Consider the following 14607-nt stretch of genomic DNA (forward strand, 5'->3'; position numbering starts at 1 on the left):
ATTTCAGTTACTTTACCGACTGCGCTTCTCATCGGCACTCCAGCTCATCCCTTCTGGTATTGCCGATGTCCGGTGATGTGTTCTATGTAGATGTCCTTCGACCATCCGATGGTGTCAGACACCATGAGTTGCCGCATCAGCCGAGCGTAGCGTTGACCAATTCCGCATTCTCTCAACACTCACTCGTTACTGGGGTCCCATGCACCCAAGGCTCTGACGATTAGTGCACATGTCTGAACCTGGTAACCCTTAGCTCTCAAGGTTTCGGCCAGAGGTGCGTATTTCTCCACCTTTCGAGCTCGGGCATTGTGGAAGGCTGAGGTCCTGTTCTCAAAGGGCACTGTGATATACACCATGATGATCTTCTTTCGGTCCACATTGGTGATGATGATGGCCGGTCGCAACTGGCTGTCAGTTCCGGGGATGGTGGAGTTCACTGCAACCTTCCCCATGAGTGGCGGGATGGCTCTGGCCAGGCGATCTTGGATGGCGTTGTGTCACAGCTGCCAGTCTCTGGAATGGGGCTTGCAACTACACAGGACGTGGGTTAGCGTCTCATTGGCATAGCCGCACTTCCTGCATCGCTTGTCCCGATTCCTGTGGTGGACGGCTCCGTTCAGCAGAACACAGTTGAGCCAGGCCCTGTGGATGAACCTTCAGTCGGCAAATTGGGTGAAGCTATCCCCGGGGAGGAAGTGGTTGCTGGCGTCCCACTTTCATGTCACCTCAAATGCATTGTCCTGCCCCGGCTTTCATTTCAGGTTTTCCATATATTGGCAGCAGATGATATCCTTCAGGTCCTCTCCAGCATAGTTCTAGCTCTTGGAGTGATGATAGTGTGATCCGTATTCTTCACCTATGGCACCAGGACTCCCAGCTCCTAGCATTCCTTGCACCACGTCCCGCGGCAGACAATACGCTTCTCCGGGCATCACACAGCATTGCGGGCGCGAGCCCAGAGCGAAGCAAAGTCTCCTTCCTCTCTAGAAATATTAGAAATAACATGAAAAAAATAGTGACAAAGTAGTAAAAAGTTATAATGTAATTAAAGGGGAATTTAATTCTTTTAGTACCGGGGGGAAAAATGGTGTCAAAACATTATAAAACAATATTTTAGGAGGATAGAGATAGGGCTGCAAAGTTGGTCTGGTTTCTACCAAGCTAGTATGTTAGTGGCAAAATGGACACAAAGCATCTCAGGTCCCTTCAGAGTGAAGTGGATAGAAAGGCTAATAAGTACCCCATGGCTGCAGGCTGCAGTGAGCATGCATGAGAAGGGTTGGCCTTGGTTCTGGGGTGAAACAAGCCAGGCACTCCCACCTGCACTGGCACCTGACCTGGGTACAGTAGCTGTCACTGGAGGTGCATATAGAACAAATGCAGATGTAGAAATAGAGCTGGCAAAGGAACAAACTCTCACCGAGATGGAACAGCTTCTGTAGGACAGGGAGGAAGGAATGGGGATGGAATATTCTTGTCAGGATCTAATACCATGCTCATCATCGTTATCTGAGTGCTAGTGGGGGGTGATGGAAAGCAGAGAGGAGAAATGGAGATAGAATAAATTCTGCTGAGATGGGGATGGAAGTTAGGGAGGAGGAGGGAAAGTGCCTGCTAGTGGAGGACAGAGAGAAGGAAAAGACAGAGATAGCTATGCCTGTAGAGAGTGGAAGGCAAAATAGAACCACTTGGGAGGGGGGATTGAATGGGACAGGACAGATGGATCAGAAGGTGGATGAGACTGAACATCTTCTTGGTAGCAAGGAAGATAAAAAGGGGTGGGGTAAGAAGTTTTTATCAATTGAAAAGGTAAATAAAGGATCTTGCTACATCAAAATGTTTGTAGCAACCTCTGTCCTTTAATAAAGGTGCATAAGGGCCATAGAGCATGCATTCTTATTGCACCAAGCAAATAAATTCTGAATGAGACACACTTTCAAACTGAAAAGTTTTTCCTTGCACCCCTTGCAGGGTCATTTTCAGTTTGATAGCACATTTAGTGTAACTTTTGCCTATTCCCAACATTAAAGGGTTCATAAATCTACATTGTAAACTTTGTTTCCTGCTGTTAAATCATTCTGAGTTTTTGTTTTGCTTGGGGACTGTCATTAACAGCATTCACAGAGAGACCAGTCCTGTTCTTGGTGGCCAGATTGACAGTCAAAACCTGAGCAAGATAAAGTGATGGGAAATAAGGGATCGTCAGAGCTCCAATGCATCTACCCAAAAACTACCTCAGGGAGCTGACAGTGTGACTGGGTTGGCAGTTCCATACAGGATGTACACAGTAATGTTGGACAGGTGACAGTTTAGTGCATTAGTGCAATTTGCATTGAATGGTAATTAGCTTCCCGGCCCGTAAGCACATTGTAGGCTAGTATTCCAGGCTCAGCAATTGCTTGCTTTCTCAGTCAAAAGGTTGAACATGGCACTTCTGTGTGAAGGGTGATAAAATTAGAGGGGGAAAATAGTGGCCTACAATGAAGGATTAGGTAAAAATATCTAGATTAATATTCCATCCTATTTAGACCTGGTACAATCCAAAATTAATGCCTTGAAAGATGGCATTCTGCTCAGCTAAGCATGGCACAAGGCAGACACACTCATTAGTTGGAGGGGTTCCCCTGCCACTAGGCACTGATCTTTTTCCTTTCCATACTTTCTAAAGGTTAACTAACATTTGAAGCACAGAAGTTAGGGTTTTGATAGCTGCTTGTCCCTGACTTTAAATGCAAGGACAGCAGAGCTTCCAAAATGCAAATAAATCAAGCTGAAAAAAAACATCTGTCAGATGGCAATATGTATCCGCTCTATCAATCTACAACCAGGTCACAGTTTTTGCAGGTCAAAGAGAAAATAAATTAATGGTATTTTTTAACCAAGAAGTTTTAAGTGGGACTTTAAGCCTCTCTCCCTCCCAGTATTTAGTTACTTATGTCTGGCATTTGTCCAACCATGTTAAATTTTACCAAGTAGATGAGTGTTTAAAGAATCATTTCACTTTTTTTTTTTTTTTTTTAAACCTGCACCCTCATTTTTCATAAGTGAAAGTCAGAGAGAGTATTTGGTCAATTTATTTAATATTAATGAAATCATCCACCTAATGTGAAGCAGCAGTCAAAAAAGCAAACAGAATGTTGGGAAATCATTAAGAAAGGGATAAGAGAGAAAATATAGTATTGCCTCTTTATAAATCCAGGGTACACCTACATTTTGAATACTGCGTTCAGATGTGGTCGCCCCATCTCAAAAAAGATATATTGGAATTGGAAAAGGTTCAGAAAAGGGCAACAAAAATGATTAGGGGTATGAAACAGCTTCCATATGAGGAAAGATTAATAAGACTGGGACTTTTCAGCATGGAAAAGAGACGACTAAGGGGAGATATATGATAGAAGTTTATAAAATCATGACTGATGTGGAGAAAGTAAATAAGGAAGTGTTATTTACTCCTTCTCCTAACACAAGAAGTAGGGGCTCACCAAATGAAATTAATAAGCAGCAGGTTTAAAAACAAACAAAAGAAAGTACCATATTTTTTCACATGATGCAGTCAGTCTGAGGAACTCTTTGCCAGAGGATGTTGTGAAGGCCAAGACTATAACAGGGTTCAAAAAAGAACTAGATAAGTTCATGAAGGATAGGTCCATCAATGGCTATTAGGCAGGATGGTGTCCCTAGCCTCTGTTTGCCAGAAGCTGGGAATGGGCAACAGGGGATGGATCACTTGATGATTACCTGTTCTGTTCATTCCCTCTGGGGCATCTGGCACTGGCCACCGTCGGAAGACAATACTGGGCCAGATGGACCTTTGGTTTGACCCGGTATGGCTGCTCTTATGTTCTTGTTCTTATTATTTCTGCAGGGTTAGGGCTTCTGGCTATAATGTGCTTTTTCACTTAGAAGCCTCACAAAGGCACATTCCTGCCTCATCATCACAGGGGATGGAGCCGGCCTGGGCAACAAAGTTTCATGAAGATAATACAGCTGCTTCTAGGCAGGATCTATAAGGTGGCCGAAGAGAAATGACATTTGAAAGGCATACCTATACCCCCACTCCCACAATCAGATGTAGTTATTGAAAGGCTGGGGAGAAAGTCCAGGGGTGAATAGAAGTACCTGTACCTCCCCATTTCACCTACCTGTAGTCTAAAAAGCAGAGGAAGAAATAGACAACCTCTGATATGAGATAAACAGCTAGAAGTGAGAATTTTTAACAGGTGGCTGCCCTCCCCGCAATAAAACCTGAGGGGTAACTATTGGCACACAGTCATTGACTTCAGATTGATATGACAACAGCAGATAAAACACAGTTGCTAAGTCATCCTGTTCCTGCCCCCACTGATAGCCTTGCAGAGAAAAAACAACCTTCACATTATATGCAATCTGTGCATATTGGTCCATCAGTCATCTAAGCACTTTATTTATAGTGCAGAGTGGATTCAGGGCCACACTATTACTTTGCACTTGTAAACTATAACACCCTTTTTTCAAGAACCTCAACACACTTTACAAACATAAACAAGTAGGAAGGCATTATCCCAGTTTTCAGATGAGAAAACAGATATTAAATCCCCCCAAATTTCAGTCAATTACATAAAGTTCAGGAGCTTCATCCATTTTGGGCACTTGTATAAGTGGCCTGATTTTCAGAAGCGCTGAAAATCTCAGAGACCTGAGAACATAAGGAGGGAGCAGAATACTGGGTGAAGTACCTGTAGCAACATTAGCATGCTAAATACACCCAAGTGACTTTGGGCTGCTTGTACAGTACCTAGCACAATGGTGTCCCGGTCCATGACTAGGACTCTTAGTCACTAAATAGAAATAATCAGTGGGATACATGCTAAGGAAACCTGTATCCCTCAGGTCTCCCTTGCTGAAAAATGCATCTTCCAAGATTATGATGCCCACTCCTGGTAGCCTGGTACATGGGGCATCAAGCCCCTAGAGATATCCACTACAAATAAGACTCCTGTGTGCATTTTATCTTTTAAAGATTCTTATTCAGAGGGACTCAAATATTAGGCTTACCCAGTGACCTACATTCAAAGACAATTTCCACCCCAGTTCTTATCTATGAATAGTTATCTTACAAAAACAAACTAGGCTGTTAATATTTTAAATCTCAGTCAGCTCAAAGATTCAACTTATCATGTGACCTGTTTAAATCCCAGAACAAAAGCATCATCATAGAAGATAAGTGATTGCATCATAATTGCTGCGTAGCAGAAGGTGCATTTGCACAAGCTTATTAGCATTTGGATTACACAATCCATTGGTTTTAAAATAGTTAGGGTACAGTAATCTTCAGTTTCAGAAATAAAATGCATCACTAGAATCATGAAGTAAAATTGAAATGGGGCAGCTTTCAAGGTAGACAAGTGTTTAGGCTTCATTTTTATGCTAATACATGAGTTTGCATTTATTCAGCAGCTTTCATTCTAAAACACTTTACAGACTATCAGACAAGTCAATAGGAGTTTGTCTCAAACTGGTAATACCCACATGATTTTGCCCAATGACATAGCATATCAGGGTTGGAAGGGACCTCAGGAGGTCATCTACTCCAACCCCCTGGCTCAGGGCAGGACCAATCCCCAAATGTCCCCCTCAGGGATTGAACTCACAACCCTGGGTTTAGCAGGCCAATGTTCAAACCACTGAGCTATCCATATCCCAAGCAGACCCACTGAAAGAGGTGGGTGGTAACCAACTGATCCTACAAAACTAGGACAGGGAACATTTTGGCTAAAGACACCAGCTCACATGAGATCATTAATGTCCACATATAACACAGGGGTCTTGACTAAAACAGCCACAGTTGGCAATCCTTATCTACCTTGGAAGATCAAATGACTAAGCTGACATTATCAGCAGATGATCAATATGAAATACAGTTATGGTTCCAGGAAATCCAGCTTAGACCATTAAACCCTCAACTCACTATATTATTTAGAGAATAAAAGCAACATCTTTTAATAAAAGTCCTATCCTGTTGCCATTAATTTCAATGGGCTCAGGATTGGGCCTGTAATTTCCTTACATTTTTCTTGGAACATTGATTTCACAGTTATTTTGGTAGTCTAATATATAGATCAGCTTTTTTATAAGTAGCAGTATTTTCCATACTATTACTGTTAAAGTTTTGTCAGTAGTAGTAACAACTGTACCTCAAGTTTCTTTGCTAACCCCCCCCCCCCGTATAGGAATCAGAATTCCATTTACGACGTAAGTAAATTCAATTAACACAAAATTAAATCAGGACTTTGCAGGCCAAATATTACGCTTCCCTATTGAAAAGGAACATTCTGTATAAAGGTTTTCACACTGTTAAGTTTGAGTGACCTTGAATCTCCTTTTGAAGAAGTTAGCTTTTTTTTTTTTTTTTTGGTAAGAAAATGTGTACAAGGGTTGGTTGCTTGAGGAAACAATGTTACTTCAGTTAAAATTAAATCATGGCTGGGTAATATTTACCATATAAGAATGCTACATTTGTGTAAATGAACCACTGTATGTTCGTAAATATGCTTTTCGATTAACAAATACCTCAGAACCACCAGTGCTATTTTCTTTGTAGTCCATATACTACCTGATGGGAAAAGCCTTTAAACCCAGCCTATTTTGCCATTACCAAAAAACAAACCAAATACACACAAGCTGAAGCCTAACTTGGTTCCCCCATCCAACCATCAGGTTCATAAACCAACACATACAAGGTCTAAATTTGTTATGGGTCTTGTTTAACCCTAATGTAGGGGTCCGGGAGAACTCCCCTGCAGTTGTTGCGCCCCAACGGCTCTGCCAGACATGGAGCTAGATCCCCCAGTCGGGTGGCTCTTATAAGCTCCATGAGCATTCACAGGGGGCTGGGAGCTAAGGAGCAGCTGCAATGCTGGGCACCAGCATGAAACAGGAATGTTGCAACTGTCTGCTCCATGGCACCAGTCAGAGTAGCAGTTGCCCCACATTGCTTGGCTTCTGCTTCCCACCTCCTACCTGGATAGGTGATGGGGCCTCGGATGCAGGGAGGAGGTGGGCGGTTGGGAGCTACCTCCAGGACTGCCCAGCTCTGACCCTGCAGCCTTGGGGGCAACACTCCTGTGCCCCCACAACTCCACCCATGGGCTCCTGGCTTCTGGCCCAAGGGGAGCAGGGCCAGAGAGATTCAGGGCCACTGGGATCAGAGACCACTGGCTGAGAACCCCTGGCCTAAATCACAGTACACATTTCAGACAAATTAAACCTACACTTTGCTGCTGGTGGAAGAAGGGAGTAGCAAACTTCAGCCTCACTGACTGCTGAGTGGGTGCATCACAGAAAAGGCCAAGGTGGGGGAATACAGCAGTGTCTCAACCTTTCCAGACTAGGGTACCTATTTCAGGAGTCTGATTGGTCTTACATACCCCAAGTTTCACCTCATTGAAAAACTACTTGCTTATAAAAATCAGATGAAAATTCAAAAGTGTCACAGCACATGATTACTGAAAAATTGATTACTTTCTCATTTTTACGATATAATTATAAATCAATTGGAATATATTGTATTTACATTTCAGTGTATCATATATAGAGCAGTATAAACAAGTCACTGTCTATATGAAATTTTAGTTTGTACTGACTTTGCTAGTGCTTTTTATGTAGCCTGCTGTAAAACTAGGCAGATATCTAGATGAGTTGAGGTACCCCCTGGAAGACTTCTGTGTATCCCCAGTTGATAAGATAATTCTGCTCCAGTGGTTATGTCTTTACAGAACGTGACAGGACTCAGCTAGCAGTGACGCCCTAGAAATGCACTGAAGTATGTTTTGTAAAAACATTGGCATCTAATTAACATTAAGCTTCATTACAGAAGCTAATTTTGCTGAGTAGATACACAGCATATTAATAAGATTCTACTGTATAACTAACATGAATATTCAACTTCTCTGCCTATACAATGTCTTTGTGTGAATGTATATAATTGTTATTTAATATAAAAGTTAGTGTTACTATACATGATGCCTGGTTCATATTAAACCAAAAAAGATGTTGCCACAGGCAGGTTGAACAAGAAAAGAAGGTTCACCTAGTTCAGCAATAACAATAAAATACTACTTTTCATCTTTGCAGCACTCCTCTGTGGAGAGGGTTTAGTCCTTCATCTCTTCGTGTATTTTTTTGGAAACGTAGTGTTATCAGTACAATTGTACTGCAGGTGTGCATGGAAGTCATATTTGGATGTAGCCAGTTTCACTGTTTCTGGGGAACAGTAAGAGAAGCAGACTAATAATGAAACCACGCAAACATCTGTAAGGCAGGAAAAAAAATCACTAAAATTCCTTTAAAATAAAAAAAATTCAGGACAGTTGAGAGGATATCAAAATTGCTTTTTCTGAAATCTGGAAAAGAGTTACAAAAATTCAAATTAACACCAGCACTTTGAACTGTTCAATGGAACTCCAAATAAGAACGAACGTGTGTTTCTCTGACTGTACACATTCTTTTATTTTGAAGTGTTTGGATCACTACAATGGGACTGTAGGAGTTATTTCAGAGAGACTGGTTATCTGTTTATTATAAAATAAAGAACAGGAAATTATTTACATGATGGAAAAAGATTTCAGTACTTTAGTGGAATGGACAACTTCATGATACTGCAGCCATTTGAGAAATTTAGTCCACATACTTTCCAAGAATGTCACCATCTCTAAATAAGTAATACTCCTGCAAATGGAGAGAAAAAAAATAAGTTAATATCTGTTGCAGACAAATCTCACAGAACTAGTAACTGGCTCCAAGGTCTGTAGTCCCTGAGACTGATTTATTGCTGAAGGCTGAGGCCAATACTACACAATCAAAAGAACTATTAACCCAAAGACTTTTATAAATATCTGTTGCCCTGAGAGCCTGTCACTATGTTTCTTTCATTCCAGGGGATATTTTTCACCCCTTTGGGCAAGGCTCTGGGGTAAATTTTCCTGGCAGGAGCATCCTTTGAGACTATGTTCACAAATTCATGGGGATAGTAACATTAAGTGGTAGAAGGTTCTGGAATCGTCTCTCCTCCTCAGCAAGGAGGACATTGCAGTCAGCCCTCTACATATATTTTTTTTCCTCCCAAGATAAGGTGGCAGGTACAGAGAACCACTTTCTCTCTACAGCTATGGGGAAATGGCAGGGGCAGAAGTGTTTCTCTCACAGCAGAGGATCATAGATGTGTAGTGTGCAAAAGCCACAGGGCCAGATTGATGCTCCTCAATTTGAATGTTAGCAGTTGTCTCTCTCATTCAGTTGGTCAACAACACTATTCATTTTTTCACATGGCCTATTTAGCTAGAAGGATTTTAAAATAATCCTGAATATTAATAAACCAATTTAGTTTGCAATTATAAAGTTCAGCAAACAAACCTTGTCTTCCAGTACTACTTTAGTACCGCCATATTCTGGTAGCAGAATCTTCTCGCCAACTTTGACACTAACTGGCTGAATCTCTCCACTCTAAAGGGGAGAAAAAAAACCTCGTAAGTTTCTATAAACATCCTACATTTGTTCATAAGCATACACATTTATTTATGAAAATTTATTTCAAAATACCTGTTATCAAGTATGTCTGTAACAATACAGACAAAAAAAATCCCCCCAGAAGTAGAGTGTTACACAGTTACCATATAGAGCCAGCGTGGCCAAACCAGCTTGTGAGTCGCATGCGGCTCTTTTACAGTTAAAGAGTGGCTTGCAGAGCCCCCCAGGCCTGCCCATTCTCCACCTACCAGACTGCCTTGCAGTGGGGTGGTGAGGCTAGGGGCTTCTGCCAGAGATGTCTAGCCTTTTGGGGGTCAAGGCAGGGCCAGAATTTAAAGGTTCACCCCCCGCCCAACAGCTTAAGTCACACTCCCCATTATGCTCAGTGGCCCCTCTCTGCAGCTCCCAGGTGTTAACTCTGCATGGAAAGGCACCAGTAAACTGCTGGGAGGGGCTGCTCCTTTAGCTCCCTGGGGAAAGGCAGCTGCAAATGCAGCTCCCAGCTGTTTTCCACTGCCTCTCCCCACAGCCACAGCTCCCAGCTTGCAGGCTCCAGAAGCTGCTGTGCAGGAACGGGGCCATGCAGCACTATGACTGAGTAGGGCCAGCAAAAGCAGGCAAAAATCATAGGAGGTGGGAAGGGAGAGGGAATGACCCTACGTGCACTTCCCATGCATTGCCTCTGGCTTCTGCCCAGTGGGGAGGGGGGTCTCAGAGATTCAGCCCCGGCAGGTGCATGCCGTGAGCCCCAGCAGGCACACCTATATCCTATTTTATACTAGTAAATCTGATCTGAACATGCTCATATAACTGCTCCTTAAAAATGAGAAGATTTGTATACATAGTTTCTCCCTATGCCTTCAAGGCTACATCTACATTTTTGATTAATTGCCTTATTTACTAGACACCACCAAATACAGACCAACTTCCTTCCAGTTGAAGGATTTTAATCTACAATTATATAATATTTTTTACTTCAAGGTCCCAGAAGCACAGACAAGGTTTTCATCTCGAGGCCAAAAGACCAAAAACATCAGGACGCTTGATCACGGACTTGGATAGGCCAAGAGACTACTGACACTCGATCTTACTAAAACCAACACAGAAGTACCAGAAATCAGAATATTTAAAATAACTTTGGTTAATTAACAGATGATGTTTTGCACAGCACAAGAGTACCAATGATAGTATTTAATATAAGTCATGCTCTGGATTTCTGTTCTGCTCCTAAACCTTGGGAATGTGTTATGTGTCTGCAGCAATTTAATCAGTAAGGCTATTCAGCAATTTAATTTATTCGATGATCCTAGAACAAACCTTTAGCCTCCCAGCACGGGTGCCCTGCATCATTTACCAATTCATGCCAGAGCAAGAGAAACCATCCTAATGGGAACACTCTTCCATAAAGAACTTATTTTCTTCAAAGCTCTTTACAACCCTCAATAACCATCTCTCTCAAAACATTTGTGAAACAGGTATTATTCCCCATTTTACAGACAGGGATAAAGAGACAGGAACACTAAGTTGATTTCCCCGTGGTCACAGAGGCTACCACTGCCAGGTTAGGACTCAAGAGTTCTTGGCTTCTCTTCTTGTGCTCAGGCCACACTTCTTGTTTTTTTTAATTTCTTCTTCTTCTTCTTCAAAATATTACATTTACTGTTTTGATCAGATGCAATATAAATGTAATGATAGACATCCTTTAGCTATTTTGATTTTTTTTTTTTTTTCAGATAACATCCCACTTCTATCCCTTTTATCCAAAAAAGTTAGCAAGGTGCAAAATCTGGACATATTTACCTTTCCTTTGGATCCTGATCCAACTGCCACTACTGTTGCTTGTAGCACTTTTCCTTGAGATTTTTCCGGAAGCATGATGCCTCCTTTGGTTACAGTCTCAGCTGCACATCTTTCAACCAGAACACGGTCAAACAGGGGAAGAAACTTCCTAAATGCTTTCCCTGCCTGTTGAAATAGAATTTGATATTTTTGTACTGTACATAAAAAGGACCCATTCACATTTGAGACTGCAACAAAATTGCAATCCTAAGCTCAAAAACCACAATTTTACTATTTAAATAGCAAAGTAAGGACTGGAGTCTAAGCACCTGCAACTCCCACTGGTGTAATGAAGATTGCAGGTACTCAGCATCTCTGAATTAGGCCAAAAGTAAATTAATATTAAAGCAAAAACAGATCTAAATTATTGTTGCAATAGACAAGTTTAACAGTTAAGATGCACAGAATTTTAAATAACTGCCTAAGATAACTTAAAACATTAACAGATGAGAAAGCTTTAGGGAAACCTATGTAGTTTAAACCTCTGTAAATCTAAAAAAAGCATAAGATATGTTATTAAGATTAATTACTTCTGATCAAATTAGTTCATATACAGACTGAAATCAGAGCCACCTATAGCTAAGATATAAGACACCCGTGGAACAGTTATTTTAGTTGAAAGCTTCAAAACAGAGAAGCAAAGATTAAGCATGTCACGTTGGTCAGGGCTTTTGAAATATTCAGGTTTAGCATTCCATACAATAATTAAGGTATAATCTTGTGCCAAGTTATTTGGGAGAAAAGACAATTCACTCATCTTATTTTGCCCACTTTTGAAATTTGAGATAAGGTATACAAAAAAACGTTTGAAGGAATGCCAATATCTGCAAAAAGTTTTGCAGATACTGTCCAGTGATTTTTACAAAAGTGTTAAGATTTATAATTTTTTGTAAAGCTTAGCATCTGATAGACTGAAGTATATTACAAACATTGCCACTTTGAGAATGAACAGAAAGCAGGAAGGGGGAAAGCAGCTTCCGGCGGAGAAACTAAACCCAACAAAAGTACTGAGGATTGCAATTATTATTTTGAACTCAAGTTAGCAGTAGACAATGGCAAAAATGTTACCAGCCTAGGGCTGTCAATGTCAGCCGTAACTACTGAGTCAGCAGGTAACAGTAGTATTTGAGATCACAGAGCAGAAGCCACATACAAGTCTGCAATCCCTGCAACTTCACTAAGCAGGCAACACAAGAAACGGAGGCACAGGGAGTGGGAATACATTTTAGTTCAAAAAATAATCAAGCTGTGGTCTGTGAAGAACTGCCAAGTCACATGGTGCTGACTCCCTGCTCCTTTCCAGTTGCTTCTACAGATGTCTGGACGCCACAGCCTGGACACTTGTAGAAGCAGCTGGAAACAAGGAGAAAGAACAAGACTAGGTCCCTCCATTAGGGGCTGCTGCTTCATAGACCAGTGCTACTAACAGAAGCAAAGCTACTTGGAAGCAGGGAGCTGTTATTCACAAATGTATTAGCTAATTGTAGATCATCCCCCCACTTCTATTAAGACATGGGCAATGCTATCAATATGTTGAAAACACTTAGTTTAAATAACTTAGATTTAAGCATCTAGGGCCTTTTATACTAACGCCTGTTTTTTTTTTTTTTTTTTTGCATCAGTGATTTCTCTGACAGGAAAGACAGCATGAGGGAAGGATCAATATAAGAAACAACAAGGAGTCTGGTTTCAGAATGGTAGTTAGTCTGTATCAGCAAAAAGAATGAGAAGTACTTGTGGCACCTTAGAGACTAACAAATTTATTTGAGCATAAGCTTTTCTGGGCTAAAACCCACCTCATCGGATGCATGCAGTGGAAAATACAATAGGAAGATATATGTGTGTGTGTATATATATATATATAAATACACACACACACACGCATGCAGAGGACATGAAAAATGGGTGTTGCCATACTAACTATAAGGCGAGTAATCAGTTAAGGTGGGCTATTATCAGTAGGAGAAAAAAAAACTTTTGTAGTGATAATTAGGCCATCCTTTTTACCCACAAAAGCTTATTCCCAAATAAATCTGTTGGTCTTTAAGGTGCCACCAGACTCCTCGTAGTTTTGTAGATACAGACTAACACGGTTACCCCTCTGATACAATATAAGAAAGCCACAGCCAGAAAAAAGATGAAAGGAATTTTTTCCTCAAACTCTGTAGGGTTTAACATTGTCTAAAGACACATTACAGATGCCTAAGAATATCAGCTCACTCTCTCACAGTATTGATTTTTTTTTTTTAAAAGAAAACCAACATTGTTTCCGATAGGTGACAAAGCAAAAACATTTGAACAGAAGGACATCCTTGTTCTCCCTGTTTCTATTGGTGTATCAGTATCTAAATGACCTTGTGACCATGCAAGGTCACTTTCATGGATAGGCCAAAAAGAGAAAAAATAGTTTAATTAATTAAACTATATTAATTAAAAGAGATTGTTACTGGGTAAGTTACAGGTCAACTTGAAATACATGTTGACTTCAAAGGCTCCTGACAGCAAATTCTATTACATATGCATGCTGCCTGGTAAAAGCAAACACTTTCATTTCACAGCTACTTATGGTAGCCAGAAGTTAGACACAGCACGAACATGGTCTTTTTCTACGGTCTTCGCTCCTATTCAGGTGGAATTTATATGCGATCACTGGCTTAACTTCTCAAAGGGGGGCGGAAGGGCTGGCTCAGCAGGCCCGCCGAGGAACAGACTGGAGGGCCAGGTCGCTGTGTAGCTCCGAGGCACGAAGTGCAGCCTTGCCCGGGGGTAGCCACGTGCTCTAACCCTTCCCCCCCCCCGTGTGCGCCTCACTGCGAGGCTGCTGGGGGTGTCCGTGCCTATAGGCCGACTGTAAAGAGAGCGGGAGACCCGGGGGCCCCTGTCCCCGCCGGCTGCAATGTGGGGGGACGAGAGAAGGAGAGAGCGGGAGACCCGGGGGCCCCTGTCCCCGCCGGCTGCAATGGGGGGGGGGGGGGAAGGAGAGGGCGGGAGACCCGGGGGCCCCTGTCCCCGCCGGCTGCAATGGGGGGGGGGGGGGGAGAGAGCGGGAGACCCGGGGGCGCCTGTCCCCGCCGGCTGCAATGGGGGGGGGGAAGGAGAGGGTGGCAGACCCGGGGGCCCCTGTCCCCGGCTGGCTGCAATGGGGGGGGGGAAGGAGAGGGTGGCAGACCCGGGGGCCCCTGTCCCCGCCGGCTGCAATGGGGGGGGGGAAGGAGAGGGTGGCAGACCCGGGGGCCCCTGTCCCCGCCGGCTGCAATGGGGGGG

The 14607-nt window shown here is 42.4% G+C and overlaps 1 protein-coding gene across 2 annotated transcripts in view; it reads right to left on the reverse strand.

The window, feature by feature from the left end:
• The window catches only part of LOC128845192 (MOB-like protein phocein), a 31768-nt gene that overhangs the window by 16574 nt on the left and 587 nt on the right, over positions 1 to 14607 (reverse strand). The window contains exons 2-4 of one of the 2 annotated variants that reach the window (XM_054043587.1): positions 11305 to 11469; positions 9391 to 9480; positions 8461 to 8706 (exon numbers count right to left, since the gene is read on the reverse strand). In XM_054043587.1, coding sequence (XP_053899562.1) covers positions 8656 to 8706; positions 9391 to 9480; positions 11305 to 11469 — 306 coding nt within the window. In that variant the 3' untranslated portion in view covers positions 8461 to 8655. Of the gene's footprint in view, positions 1 to 8460; positions 8707 to 9390; positions 9481 to 11304; positions 11470 to 14607 lie in introns of those variants that run through there. The other variant, XM_054043588.1, reaches the window with a different exon arrangement.

The sequence above is a fragment of the Malaclemys terrapin genome, chromosome 11 (genome assembly GCF_027887155.1).
Source record: "Malaclemys terrapin pileata isolate rMalTer1 chromosome 11, rMalTer1.hap1, whole genome shotgun sequence".
NCBI lineage: Eukaryota > Metazoa > Chordata > Testudines > Emydidae > Malaclemys > Malaclemys terrapin.